The 13,436-nt window shown below is 42.8% G+C and overlaps 1 protein-coding gene across 3 annotated transcripts; it reads left to right on the top strand.

Annotated features, from left to right (window-relative positions):
* The first annotated feature begins 295 nt into the window (after positions 1-295).
* Positions 296-7,598, top strand: EPHX3 (epoxide hydrolase 3). 3 transcript variants are annotated; one of them, XM_026696235.2, is made up of 8 exons: positions 296-437; positions 1,215-1,471; positions 1,800-1,882; positions 2,477-2,652; positions 2,884-3,012; positions 4,063-4,166; positions 6,014-6,147; positions 6,671-7,598. In XM_026696235.2, exons 2-8 carry the CDS (start codon positions 1,232-1,234, stop codon positions 6,906-6,908), a joined length of 1,104 nt encoding a protein of 367 aa, XP_026552020.2. In that variant the 5' UTR covers positions 296-437; positions 1,215-1,231; the 3' UTR covers positions 6,909-7,598. The 3 variants fall into 3 exon arrangements, with proteins under 3 accessions (XP_026552020.2, XP_087780803.1, XP_026552019.2); XM_087924677.1 differs by having other exon boundaries at positions 296-887; XM_026696234.2 differs by having other exon boundaries at positions 297-449.
* Positions 7,599-13,436: the final 5,838 nt, after the last annotated feature.

The following is a 13,436-nucleotide window of genomic DNA, read 5'->3' as shown; positions in this document are numbered from 1 at the left end:
TTTGAAGCCGGGCCTTCCTGGGGCTCAACGAAGGCCGAGCCAGCGCCTTGAAAAACAAAACAAAACGCTTCTCGTTCCGACCACTGGCCTCTTACAGCAGCCGAGCCCCCACTCCCGCCCCCGAAATGGGCTCTGGAGACGAGTTCCAGGCCCGGCTGCCAACTCCGATCTTCTCCGGAGCAGCGACCAACTCGCCGCTTTTGGCAGCCTCGGCGGCGGCCGGGTGTAACCTATGGCGGCGGCGGCGGCGGATGCCCGCCAGTGGGCGCTCTCCCCGCCCGAGCCAAGGCGTAGAAATAGCGCCAGCCTTCACTTGGTGGGGCGGAGCTGCGAAGTTGGCTTTAAACGGAGGAAGCGCGGCGCTTCCGCTTCTCCGAAGGTGGAAGCTGGGATTTGGGGCGACGTCTGAGCTTTGGGCATTTGAGCATCGTGCTGCGGTTTGTGCGCGGGTAACTGTCTCGTGGATCGGGTCGGGGCATGCCAAGCTCCCACTCTTCGACACTGGCTGGGATTCGGTAGTCTGGACGCCCGGGTTCGCACGACACGCGGACCCACCATGTAGCCGATCGCGTTTTAGCGTCGCGGTTTGTGTGAATGCAACCGCGGTGCTGTGGATTTCGCTCCCGTGGTTTTACCCTGTGGGCAAGGGGTGCGAGAGAATCAATTCCGGCAAATCTGTCAGATTGTTTTCGAAGTGGAGAAGGAAAACAAAAGAATGTAGGAAAGCGCCAAGACTTTTGCCAAGTTGAATAAGAGATGTCATTCTGCAAAACCTAAATGGAAGCATTAATTTTTGAATTTACAGCTCTCCCCTTTTCTGAAAGACAGCAGCTATAGTCCTTGTGGAAAATGTCAATTAATGTGCATGTATTTCTTCTGCCAGTCAGGTGATGCTCTCTATTCCCTCTTAGAGGTGTTATCTGTAAATTTATCTAAAGTATATTCTTATTATCCTGGCTGCTCTTTATGAAGCTGCATAGCATTCAAAGGAAAGGTTGGGATATTACTGTTTTGTGGCTCAGGGTGAGTTTGGATATAGATTTTTGTTTTCTGTTCACAATTGTTTATGCATCCTGGACATGCTAGCCACAGGTAAACAGGAATCCCTTTTCTCTGGGAGTTGTTGCAATAGATGTAGCTTGAAGTATTTGTTGGTGTCTAATGGTATTTGGAATAAAATACCTAAAGGAAAAAAAATCTTCCCTTTTGTCCAGGATTATAATCCAAAAAAATGGCATCCCTCTATCGCTCCTTACTGGTGCCCACTCGCATAATGCTGAAGGCCTCCAACATTGTGATGCAGTTGACCTTGTATGGTGCTGGTTGTATTGCTGCTCTTTTCTACTCTATGTGGGCATTCTGGCTGATACTTACTAAGGGCCCAAGTCAGGTGTTCCGGAAGATTGAGAGGCTCCCACCAAAGATCCTCACTGATTCCTGTTATGGTGAACACAAGTATCTGACCCTCAAGGTGAGTCTGCTTAAGTAAAGGTAGAGTTCCTTATGAGATCACATTAATCAGAGTTCACTTCAGATGTGAAGATAAGATCTGGGAGCATAGTGTTAAGAAATGAAAGGCTGGGAGGGACATGCCTTAAGCCTTGATTACCTGCCTGTTTAGCATAATAATTACTCTTCTGAATGGCAGCTGCATTCAAGAAAGCAGGAAGAAGACTTTGTCATCACTTGTTGCCCAGTTTCTACCTGCAGATCAAATATCTATAGGCAAAATGTGCTTTCTCATATGATCCTTGCATAACGGTGTGTTACTTCTTTCTCTGTCTTGGCACATTGAGAAGTCAGGGACACGGCTCCACTATGTGACAGCTGGTGAAGAAGGGGCTTGCCTGATGCTTTTTTTGCATGGATTTCCCCAGAGCTGGTAAGTCTTGCTTTGGTGTGGTAGTTGTAGAACATGATCGTGCAAACAGTTTTAAACTGAGGATTGGCATAAGTTAACAGCCCAGGGTACAGGAATCCAAAATTGTAGTTATCTTGGATTTGGACGATAGTGAACCTGTAATTTAGATTTGAGCAGTAAGGTGGACTCATATCTGTACTCAGGAAATGAATGTCTGAAATAAGTGGGTAATCATGTCCATGTCCAGAAAAAAGTCAAAAGATGTCATACACATGGCATTTTACAAATGTAGGAGAGATGCATGACATAACTGGGACAGGAAATTACCCAGAGAGAGCTGATGTTCAGCTAATTGGAATTACATTTCTAGAAGTCACTGTAAATCGTCAGACATTCAATTTTAATTACAACTGCAAAATACACAATTTATTTTATGTTAAGTTACATGTCAAATGAAATGTAAAATATATGCCCAGTGGAATATAATCTTAATCGAGTGAACTGGGAGGTCAATATGAATGGCATCAACTTAAGCTAAGAAAATACGTGATGGCAAGGGAGACTTTCATTGTCCTTTTTCCTTTCCTCTACGTTGTTTGGGTGTATATTATGCAGGTTTTCATGGCGCTATCAACTGAAGGCGTTTAGCGAAGAATTTAAGGTGGTGGCACTTGATATGAAGGGCTATGGCCTTTCTGATGCACCACTGGCTTGGGAGTGCTATCAAAGGGATATTATTCTGGAAGACATACAAGATGTCATCGAAGCCCTGGGCTCCAGTGAAAAAGATGGTGAGTTCCGGAAGAAGGAGAGTTTTTTTTCCTGACTGGAGAATATGATCTGCTATAATAGTGGCTATGGTAGCTCCCTGTTCTTGGGTGTGGGGGGAGTGGAAAGGACATACCTGCTGTTGCTTACCTGGCTAAGCTTTCAGGGAGCTTTTTGTGACTGAGTGAATTGATGGCCAAGATACTTGTTCAGGCTTTCTTTCCTCCTGAAAGTTTTTCTCTTTTGTTCTTTAGAGGATCCCAAGTGCATCCTGGTAGGTCATAACTGGGGAGCAGCAATTGCCTGTGAATTTGCAGCCAATTATCCTAACATGGTGGAGAAGCTGATTTTTATGAATGGTATTCCAGCACACGTTCTCTTCGGTAAGGCTAATCTTCTTCTGTGTCTTTGGGCTCACCATAAGGGATTCCTTATTCAGGGTTCAGTGGCCGTTGAAATTGTATGTGAGTGGTGTTGGGATCTGGCTGGACTACTTCACAGCATGAGTATTTATAGAGGAAGGAGGCCTTTTCTGAATCAGGTATTCTATCTCCGTAAGTTGGAACTGACAGCCCAGACCAATTTGTTTGTCATTTCTAGAGAGGTCTCTGGTCCAAGTTACTAAAAAATACACAGGATGAGTGTGGCACATTTACATGTGAGAAAGTAGCTGTAGCTCAGAATAAATAGCCAGGAGACAATAGGCACCTACAGATACAGATATTGGTTCACATTGTCAGCACGTGAATTCATTAATGGGCACAAGAGTTTTGAGACAATGCTGAACCATGTTTAGAATGAGAATAAATGCCAAGGGGAAGTGAAGTCGAGGCCAAATAGCAATGCCATCACATTCAAGAATGCCAATCTTTCTTGGTAAAAACTTGGAGTAAGAAGGAGGAGGAAGTTTTGAAGTTTGCTGACTTTCATCTCCAGCAATGGGTTTTTATAGAGTAAGCCCTAAAATAGGATGGGCCTGTTTAAAACGATGAAAATTCTTCTATACCAAAAAAAGAGAACAATCCACCCAAAAATGATCCTGACTCTGTGGGTATTATATAGTCCTGCCCACTTTAAAGTGCTATTTCAACATTGAATTGTGTTGCTGGGCATTGAAAAGGGTTCTTGCTCCTGATGGAATTTAATTGCATAACACATTGGCCCAGAATTCATGTAAAATATCAGTTGTTTCCCTTGCTTGGGCTGGCAGCGGATCCAAATTCTAGGAATAGAAATCCAAACTGAATATTTGAATTTTTGACTATTTTAAAAATGTTTGTCTAAAGAGGGCTTCAAGAGAAACATAATCTGAAAATTAACTGAAATAACTCCAGTGAGGCTTCTTAGCTCTTCAAGGTGACCTTTTTCAGGTGTTTCATATAGATTAAGCATTGCTTGTTTGCCTGAGTTTATTTTCCTTTTCAATCTTGCAGAGTATTTCCCCAAAAGTCTCACCCAAATTATTAAATCCATGTACATATTCCTCTTCCAACTACCAAAGATACCGGAATGGCTGTGCTCCTTGGATGACTTCCATGTGAGTAATGATTAGGAAATAACCTGCAAATTTATAACCTCTTGCTTTAGGAGAGTAAGCTTACATTAAACATATAGTAATTTCTGGGAGGAATTTTGGATATTTTTTTTAAGCCTGGGTATGTCATACTGCAATTCCTTCTTGGGTCCCTCTGCCAGGTTTCTGGTTTTATCTGAACCCTTTGATGCTGTCTGCTTTTCTTTAAAAAAAAAATCAGATTCTTTCCCTCCATGGTGCTTCCCGTGAAGCTGTCCCATTTTTTCAGTTTGTCTCCACAGAACAGACAAAAGTAGAGTGAAGGGAGGATGTTTCATTGGTAAATGAACTCCATGGAATGTGAGGCAAAGGTGAATTTGTTTCATGAAGATCTTGGGGATAAATAAAGAACAGCACTAATCATCTGAAAGATGTTATGAAATGCTTAGATTCCGATAGGTTTAGAAGGAGGAGTCTGCTGTATATTTTCCTCCCTATTTGCCTAGAGTTACCTTGTTCTGATCCTCAGTAGACTTTCCAACCCAACAGAATGTTGGGGAGAAGCTGTGTAGTGGGGCCTGCTTATCTTTCTGTCAGCAGGAGGACTCTGGAAACTGAACAGGAGGGGACCGGGTTGGGTGGGGACAGAGGAATGGAGAAGCTGGCAAAAGGAAGTTTGAGTTCAAAAATGGGGATGGTCCAGCTGTGGAGAGAAAAAAAAAACATCCCCATTCTGTTGATTGCTCCATGCTAAGCCCCCTTGGCTGATCCTTGCTGGTCATGCAACTCATTGAAGAGTATATGTAGCTTGCCCTGTGCATCCCAGTGTACAGAGATGTACAAGTAATACAGGAGGGGAAGCCAGAAATGCAGATAACAGCTGTTGTGCTGTCCAGACAGTTTATAGTTAGTTAGGAATTGGGAGCTGTCCCCTTAAGGGAATGCATCATGGTAAATGTAGTTAAGGTATCCTGGGAAATGTAGTCCATGTCAGGTGGTCACATCTGTAATCCTGATTGGTCACTGAATTGACCCTTGGTGGGTTGGGGGAGGTTTCTTCGCTCTTGCCTGAGCCCCAGCAGCATGCTGGTGCCTCGCCCCCTTACTCCTTCATTATGGGGATAAAAAGAGCACTATCCTTTTACACCATAAAGTCAGCTATGCAGAGAATTAGACATTGAGATGAATCTTGACGTAACTGTGAGTTATATTTGAGGATGCCTGATGAACCAATCAAGAGACTTTGTATGGATGCCTTTGTGGAGTTTAATCTGTCTGCCTTATAATCAGCTAGTGGTTGTAAAGGCCAGAACAGCTGTAACATATAGTCACAGAAGCCTGTGACTGCTCTGGGTAGAAGCAAGGCTCTGCATTATTTCCTTGTTTTATTAAGAAATGGGTATTAAGAAATCTTTAATGGCAGCCAACACATCCATACTTTTGTGTGGAGTCACAGAGACAAAACAGTGAAGCAATTCTGTCAGGTATCCAGTCCCTTTAAACCAGAATCCAGGAAGATGAAGAGACCAGACATATTGTTCTTATGGCTTCAAGAGATCCAGTGGGGTATAATCATGCAAATGTTGGACCAGGGCTGCAGGAAATCCCAGGTTCAGATCTACAGTATCTTCAATCATAGAAGCTCCCTTTGGACCCGTCATTGTCTCTCAGTTAAACTACCTCATGGGACAAATGGATATGCAAATGCTACATACGCTCCTTGAAGAAAGAAAAAGGGGCTATAAATGTTGTGCATAAATGTTTAATCTCTCATAAGCATTTTCAACAGTTTGCTCTGTCTCAAAAGACCTGTTGTTATACAAGAGGCATTGGTGCCTGACCTGTGTCTACATGTTCTGTCTTATTTCTAGATAATAAAAGCGGGGAGAACAAGCGAGAAGACAAGAATCCAGAACGTTGATTCACAGCAGAGCCTTGCTTTGTATAATTTCTCAAGGCCTAATGCCTTAACTCCACCCATTAACTACTACAGGAATATTCTCAGGTGGGAGAACACTCTACCTGAGCTCCGGTCTTGGGTTGAGTCAGCATTTCTTCCTTCCCTTGGGGTTCTCTGAACTGAAATCCAATTTCTTTTAATATATCAGGCTAGAGATTGAGAAAATCCTGTGAGCTTTCAGAAAGGCAGTCTGACAGATCTTTATTTCTAGTAAAATTGGGAGATATTGAGTGGTAGACTGATGCTAAAGTTCATGTTCTGGTGAGAGGGAAATTCCCTGAGGATGGGCTCCAGCACAAGTCTGAAAGCTCAGAAGACTAAGCCTCTAGTCCTGATGACCAACCCAGATTGGATCCTACAACATTATCCCGGGACATGTATATTTCCCTTCATTTGTGATGCTGAAATGTGAACATGCTGTTTTTAACAAATCCTCCTAGCTTCTTAGTGATTGGTGTGCATGAAACCTGGGGCGAGGTGGGGGGAGGAATTTAGCATGTAAAACCAGCAAGCTATGAATTACCCAGGGCTCATTTTAATGTTTATCAACATGCATCTGCCTTTACAGCTGGATACCTCCAAAGCACAAAGATATTTTGGTGCCCACTCTGCTGCTCTGGGGAAAGAAGGATGCATACTTGGAAGATGGGCTGTTGAATCAGATACTGCCCTATCTCCAAGGCAGCTACCACATACGTTTCTTCCCAGACGCGAGCCACTGGCTACCTGAGGAGCAGCCTGAAAAAGTCAATCAAGTGATATGGGATTTCCTTCAAGGGAAGCATAGTGACGAAGAGCTAGAATAACTGTTCTGTAAAGTAAAGGCATCCTTACTACTTGTCATGAAGAAATAGCAGCTGCTTGGGCTGGCTCTGGATTTCTGATCCTTGTTTTGTGTGTTTGTCTGCATTGTATTGGAATCCAAGTCTCAGCATTAACTGGCATTCTCCCAGGCTCCACTTACTTTTTTGCATATCCACAGGGTTAAAATACAACAGAAAAGCAAGTCTCAGCTATATTTGTAGAAGTGCCTTGTTGTGGCCAAGTCTTGACCTGTTCCTTACTGCCGAAGATTGAAAGCCAAAAAGGTGTTGGCTTGAATCCTATTGAAACCAAAGTTCTCATGACGAAGTCAGCCTCTTGTTGAACTATGAACCTGGGATGTACTATCAATGCCTCGTGAAGAATTTGCTTCATGACCCATGAAGGATTTGGAGAAATGACTGTGCTGAGAGAGATCCTAAAATTACCTGAGAGCTTATTTGCAAAAATATTGGACGCTCCATTATTCTAAATGGAGAAAGAACAAAGACTGCTTCTGTAGCAGGAAATGTCCTATGTACATACATACGATAAATTGGGCGGAAAGAGACTATTCGTATGTAAAAGGATAATGATGTGTGTAATTTAACATAATATAAGTGCCTCTGATGCAAGATTTGGGTAATACTGTATAATGGTTGCCTGCAATTGTGATAAAAGGCTTTTTGGTTGTAGATTTCATTTATCCTCATATTTTGGACCTGATCTCTAAGAGGTTGAGTTGATAGATTGTTTGGGTCAGCAGGTTCTAGTGCAGGGCTGATTCTGGAGAATGCAAGGTTGGAAGCCCCAATCTTTCTTTTCCAGAAGCCTTTGGAATTGACACATACTAGTTCCACGTTGTGGCTTAATAGCGTTTTTTAGGGAGTGCCTTGCTTGGCTCTTCTCTCTTGTCATGGCATATAAGAGAAGGCACACACAGTCTGTACTGCTTCCTTATGTTGCCACCTGCTGATATACTGCAGACAGTGCAGACAGCTGAAGCTCTGGGCTCCTCCTCCTCTTGGATGGGTTGATAGACCAATGTCACAAGAAATAGACTTAATTGGTTTTTTAAAAAGGAAAGGAGAACATGTAACAACCCTCTTCAGCTTTGAGCAGTTGCATTTAAAGGTTTAAGTAATGGGGAAATAATGTTCAAGTCACAGACTGCAACTTTAAAAAATCTCACATAGAAGAACAACAAAGCGCAATATAGGCTCCAGGACCAATTGGTGTTGCTCCCTCTTAAATTAGAGGAACTGTGCTGGAAAGAAAGTCCATGTTGCATAACAGGCACAATTTGTACTCCGTGTAAAGAGAATATAAATGCCAGAGACAATAAGGCACCCTTTTATTGTTATTATTATTACATTTATTTGCCACCTATCTCTCCGAGGGGCTACCCTCGGGAGCTTGCAGTTAAAAAGGAAGAAATGAAAAGAGTGTAAACAAAACAGAAGTAAAATAATAGAACAATAAATTAAACAATGGGAAAGAAAGAGAAAACATAAATAGGATAACAAAAAGGTGGGTGGGTGGAGAGCAGAGAGCAAGCAGAGGGAGGAGGAGTATGCCATCAATCCAGCAGCCACCTCTAGTGTGGAACTCCCTTATTTGGTCCCCAGCCCAGGCCTTCAGGCTCCTGCATATGGACAGGAGGATGGGGGAAGATCTTACCTTCGAGCAGGGGTGGCAAACACATCATCACATGAAATAAAAATAATCTCTCATTAACGGATGAGCACAGCATCATCACGTGATGTATCGGGACTTCCCCCCCTTTGCTAAACTGGGCGTGGGCATGGCTAGCGCATGACGCATCTGGCCCATGGGCCGCGAGTTTGACAGCCCTGCCTCAGAGAGTACGATATTCCAAAGGCCGGTGCTGCAGCAGAGAAGGCTCTTCTGGATCCCAATAGGGTTTGATGACAAGATCCATAGTAGGTTCTCTCTGCTGGCACTAGTAGGATGGGCTTGTCCTAATGGCATGAGGTGGTTCATCAGGTAGCCTGGACCTATTGCCCTTAAGGGCTTTAAAGGTCATAAACGGCACCTTGAACTTCATTCAGTAGCCGACTGGAAACCAGAGAACAGGAGAGGTGTAATATGGGCCATCCTAGGGGTCCCAAAGACTGTTCTTGTTGCCACACGTTTTTTTAAACCATCCTTGTTTAGCTTTTTATTTTTGTAAAGCAATAGATATTGTCGCTGGTTTTTTATATCATAAACTAACTATAACTAGTTTCCCGAAAGAGTTTTTTGCCATGGTTTTTCACATGAGACCAAGGACATGGTCCTTCAGTGACATAGAAACCCAAGCATTTGTGATGGATCCTACTTGCTTGTAGCATGTTGCTCATCCATCTGTTAATGAGAGATTATTTTTATTTCGTATTTTGGTGGCATTTGCCAAGGTTATTTACTGTGAATGCTTCCTTTGGAAGGAATGAATGGTTGAGTTCAGATTGTTTCTTCCTACACTTCTACATTACCGTTCATAAAATGATGGCACCAGGGAGAAGAGAGAATGGATTAGAATGGCTGATAATGATAAGATAGTCGTAAGACTGCTCATCCTCAGTTTGGCACTGGGAATAGTCCATGCTCTATGAAGAACCCCTTTTTCTTGGAATGGATCCAGGCGTTGCATCCACAATGATCCCTGAACTTCCCAACAGAGGCCCCTTCCTCCCACCTTCATTTTTGCCTGTAATATACCGGCCATCTAAATTCCATTCTCACCAACATGGATTTTTGCACTTCTGTTCCCTAAGATTTATAATAAGCTTCCTCCCGAAATAATCTGACAATCTGCCACTCTCTCCGTGGTGATACAAATGTTTGAATTTTCAAAAACAAAAACAGAACTGGCTGGTTTCTGTCATACAAACCCTTTTCTCACCTGCTGTCCTTCAAATCTTTATTATGTTTCCCCCTAACTCTTTCACATCTGCTTTTGGACCATATTTTACAGCTGGTATGAGAGGACGGTGCCATCTGGTTGCGCCGACCAAGTAGCTTTCAGTCTTATGAGTGGGGATGTAACACTTTTTGCAAGCGTGGCGCTCCTATTCATGCCAGATGTAGGAAAACTGCTTAGGTTGCCTTGTAGATTAAAGTGAGAAGTAAAACTGAGCGACTCTTCTGTTTTTTGGAGCAGGAGCAGCTCCAGCATCTGAGGAAGAGATAGATACACAATTCAGCCAAATTGTCTTCATGTCTTCCATCTGGCAGGCACAGTCTTAAAATCAAGTATTGTCTACCTTTTTGCAAGTCTTGGTTAGTTTTCTGGACTGTTTTCACACCAGCAATCATGGAAACTTTCATGTTTTGTTACTTTTAAAATAGTTTGCTTCTTTCCTTCCTTTATCCCTTGACAGATTTCACAACCTACATTTATGTTGTTTTACTCATTTCCTGTTTCTAATCAGCTACAATCCACCCCCTTCAAATCTACAATCCCTGTAGTCTGGAGATCATATTGACTCATCATACGTTTCTATGGTAAAGCTTAAAAACATGTTGATTCTATATTATCTCTAGCACATGTTCTGGGAAGCAAAGATTTATAAGAAAATATTGAAAATTAAAACCAGAACTCTTTCTGATGCTGGAAAAAGTAATTTTATATACGTATAGGTTCAAATATATTTTTTGCAGCTCTTTGCTCTATTTTTTTTTTTTGTTTTCAGGTGCCAAGAAAGTTAAACAGTGCCCCCCCTTTTTGCCCCTGTTTGTCCTCCTTTCCAATTGTCCGTGTCCTCTTTTGCCTGTTCAACTAGCTAGTATTCTTACCCTCAGTTGCAGGGGCAAGAGAGAATGCCCGGGGCAGAAATTGAGTAAGTCCCATACATATGGACAAAAGGGGTATTTCACTACAAGCAGGTTGTCTTCCACCCCCCCCCCCCCCACCCCCCCCCCCCCCCCCCCCCCCCCCCCCACCCCCCCCCCACCCCCCCCCCCACCCCCCCCCCCCCCCCCCCCCCCCCCCCCCCCCATGCCTCCTACATATGGCAAGGGATTCCCAACAGTTGTCTTCCTACAAGCCCTTTTGCCTTTTTGGCTTCTCTAAAGAAGTGAAAGCCTGATCATACAATCATGGAGAATCTCATTATGCAGAATTGCATGTCAAACCATCCTGAGGCTCCTAATATGCACTTTTTCATCCGGGATTCTGTCCTCACTCTGAAAGGAGCACTGAAAGGGCCAAGGACAAGTCGGAGCCCTGGGAATTAGGTAAAAGAGGACTGCTCAGCAGGGAGTATTGCCAAAGGCTCCCTGGAGATGGTGAAGAAGCAGGGGCAGCTCTACCCCTCTTTCTAAATAAAATGATGGTTAAAAATGGTGCCCTCATTCCAAGGAGCCAGGCCAGAGGATGCTGTGAATTAAACTACTGAAAGACTGGCGCCAAGCCAATTGGAGCCTTATCTCTGCTTGCCTGGCTCTTTGCCAGCTCCCTTCCCCCAGTTTGTTCCACTGTGGGAATGCTCTTCCCCAGGCACCAGAAATGCTTGGCTCTAACACTTAGCATATGGCAGGAGGGCCTAGCCATAGGAATGGATCACTTAGGCCTGATCCTGCATGAGAAAAGCCCCCTGCCCCCTCCCTCTTAAAATGAAAAGGGGGAGAGTACCTTGGTTTAAGAGAGGCACACCAGTTGCCCAGAGGTCAAAAAGAAGACTGTGTTAGCTTGGTGACTGGAGATGTACGTTGTTAAGAAAGAAACATTTGCCTACGGACATCGTTCTGTCTCCTAAGGCCTAGCTGTGTGGAAGGGCTTCAGAATGAGAGAAATGTGCTGTCTGCGTAAGGCTTTTTGCTTCAATGCCAGACATTAAATGCAGGGATCAAGTCTGAGTTCAGGGTAGTGACCAGAGGAAAATCCAGCTTACTTTCAATTGATCCTTACATATAAGGCCTTTGAAGTAATGGGCACTTGTTTATCAAGTCAGCAGTGTTATTCATGACTCTGGCCCTTATAAAGGTACAATAAGAAAATCACACTCTCTTTCCCTCAGTCATAGTCCTAGTCAATATTATTCCAAAATGGCCCAACGTACTATTTGACTGCTGGTGGGAATCTCCAGGAACCGAGTGGACTTCCTACTCTTATTTACAGCTCTGCTTTCCTCAATGGAAGGTTCTTCTGTTGATCCAGATTGTGACCTAAGAAACAGATTGCATTAACAATAACACCTGGGCTTGTTTTGTGTTGTAAGTATACATGTGGTATAAGACAATGAGATTGGAGAGATAAACCAGGAGCATAGGGAAAAAAAAGTGGAACAGAATTGTGGTGAAAGTGACTTTTCTGAATTGATATTTCAAAAATACCTCATAATTGTGTATACAGGTAACTGGACTCCAATGAGGTGGCTGTGCCCACCCAATACACCAACAATGGGGGACAGCATGTGAAGCAGTTGTTTCAAATTTCCAGATGAGTTGTTTCTTTTACAGACCTCTTTATTTTCAAAAAATGGTATTTTTCTACCCCCTACAAATGTTGCTGGGCTTCAGTTCTTATGAGTGCCACCAGCATGACCAACAGTTGGATAGCTGAGAGGTGCACAATCTACCTCACAGATGAAGAAACCTCTAGAGCTTAAATCCTACGGTGTAGGTCTCTCCCTTCCAGGCTTCTTTGAAAGACTGAGGCTCTTCTAGAGTCAAATGGCATCAGATATTAGATGTGTTATCAACTAATTTGGGGGGAACTGCAACTGCTAAGACTTTGTCCCACATTGCTCAAACAGACAATATGAGCATGTTATATAAACATAGCTATTAGGGTTTAGGATTTACGTGGGCACACCTAGTCAGTTGTGTTTTATTATATACCATAATAATGTAATAGACTACATCTTAGCAGGATATAGAATCCAAGATTATTTCTAAAATCCTAGGAAACCATACTCTTCGCAAGGTTAGAAATCCATTTAAAATATATAACAAAACGAGAGAAAATGTAACTGCCTCTGTTGGTACACTGCTCTCAAAGTTGTCCTGTTAACTCAGTGGCTTCCATATTTTGGACCAAATATAGAAAATCAAGGAAATTTGTCTTTAAGACAAGAAACAGCAGTTGGAAAGGGAGGTATCTGGAAGAAAATAATATAACAAATAAACAAAATGAATACACAGTACTGCTTCCTGAACTAGGCACGCATATATCTGGGCTGCTCAAGCTCTACACAACTATGAAATGATAGTAAAGAATTTGTTCTTTACATATCTGTTACCATCCTTGGTTGCAAACATCTAAAAAACTCAAAATGTTTGGAACCATATGATAATTGCATCCTGAACTGCAAATAGATTAACCAAGTCTAGCGTTAATTCAATTATATGAATTAACTCACGAAGTTTAGAGTTTAAAGTGTACAGAAATTGGGCCAAATGCTATGTGGTTCAGTCAACCATGGTTAATGATAAGCAAACAACCAGTGTCTATCTTCCACTTTCACTATAGCTATTTTGCTCTTTTTTTTTTCATGGGCACATTATGTCATTAATTCAGTGTTAATTCA

This window comes from Pseudonaja textilis, chromosome 2 (assembly GCF_049901715.1).
Source record: "Pseudonaja textilis isolate UNSWEBS1 chromosome 2, rPseTex1.2, whole genome shotgun sequence".
NCBI lineage: Eukaryota > Metazoa > Chordata > Lepidosauria > Squamata > Elapidae > Pseudonaja > Pseudonaja textilis.
Note: the sequence above shows the minus strand (reverse complement) of the source record. Positions and strands in the feature narration are given on the sequence as shown.

What these genes read in the sequence shown, in the direction of transcription:
- EPHX3 (XM_026696235.2), top strand. Translation starts at nt 1,232, where the DNA reads ATGGCATCCCTCTATCGCTCCTTACTGGTGCCCACTCGCATAATGCTG. An exon ending in GGGCTCCAGTGAAAAAGATG is followed by an intron (nt 2,653 to 2,883) that starts GTGAGTTCCGGA and finishes TTTGTTCTTTAG; the next exon opens with AGGATCCCAAGTGCATCCTG. An exon ending in TCCAGCACACGTTCTCTTCG is followed by an intron (nt 3,013 to 4,062) that starts GTAAGGCTAATC and finishes TCAATCTTGCAG; the next exon opens with AGTATTTCCCCAAAAGTCTC.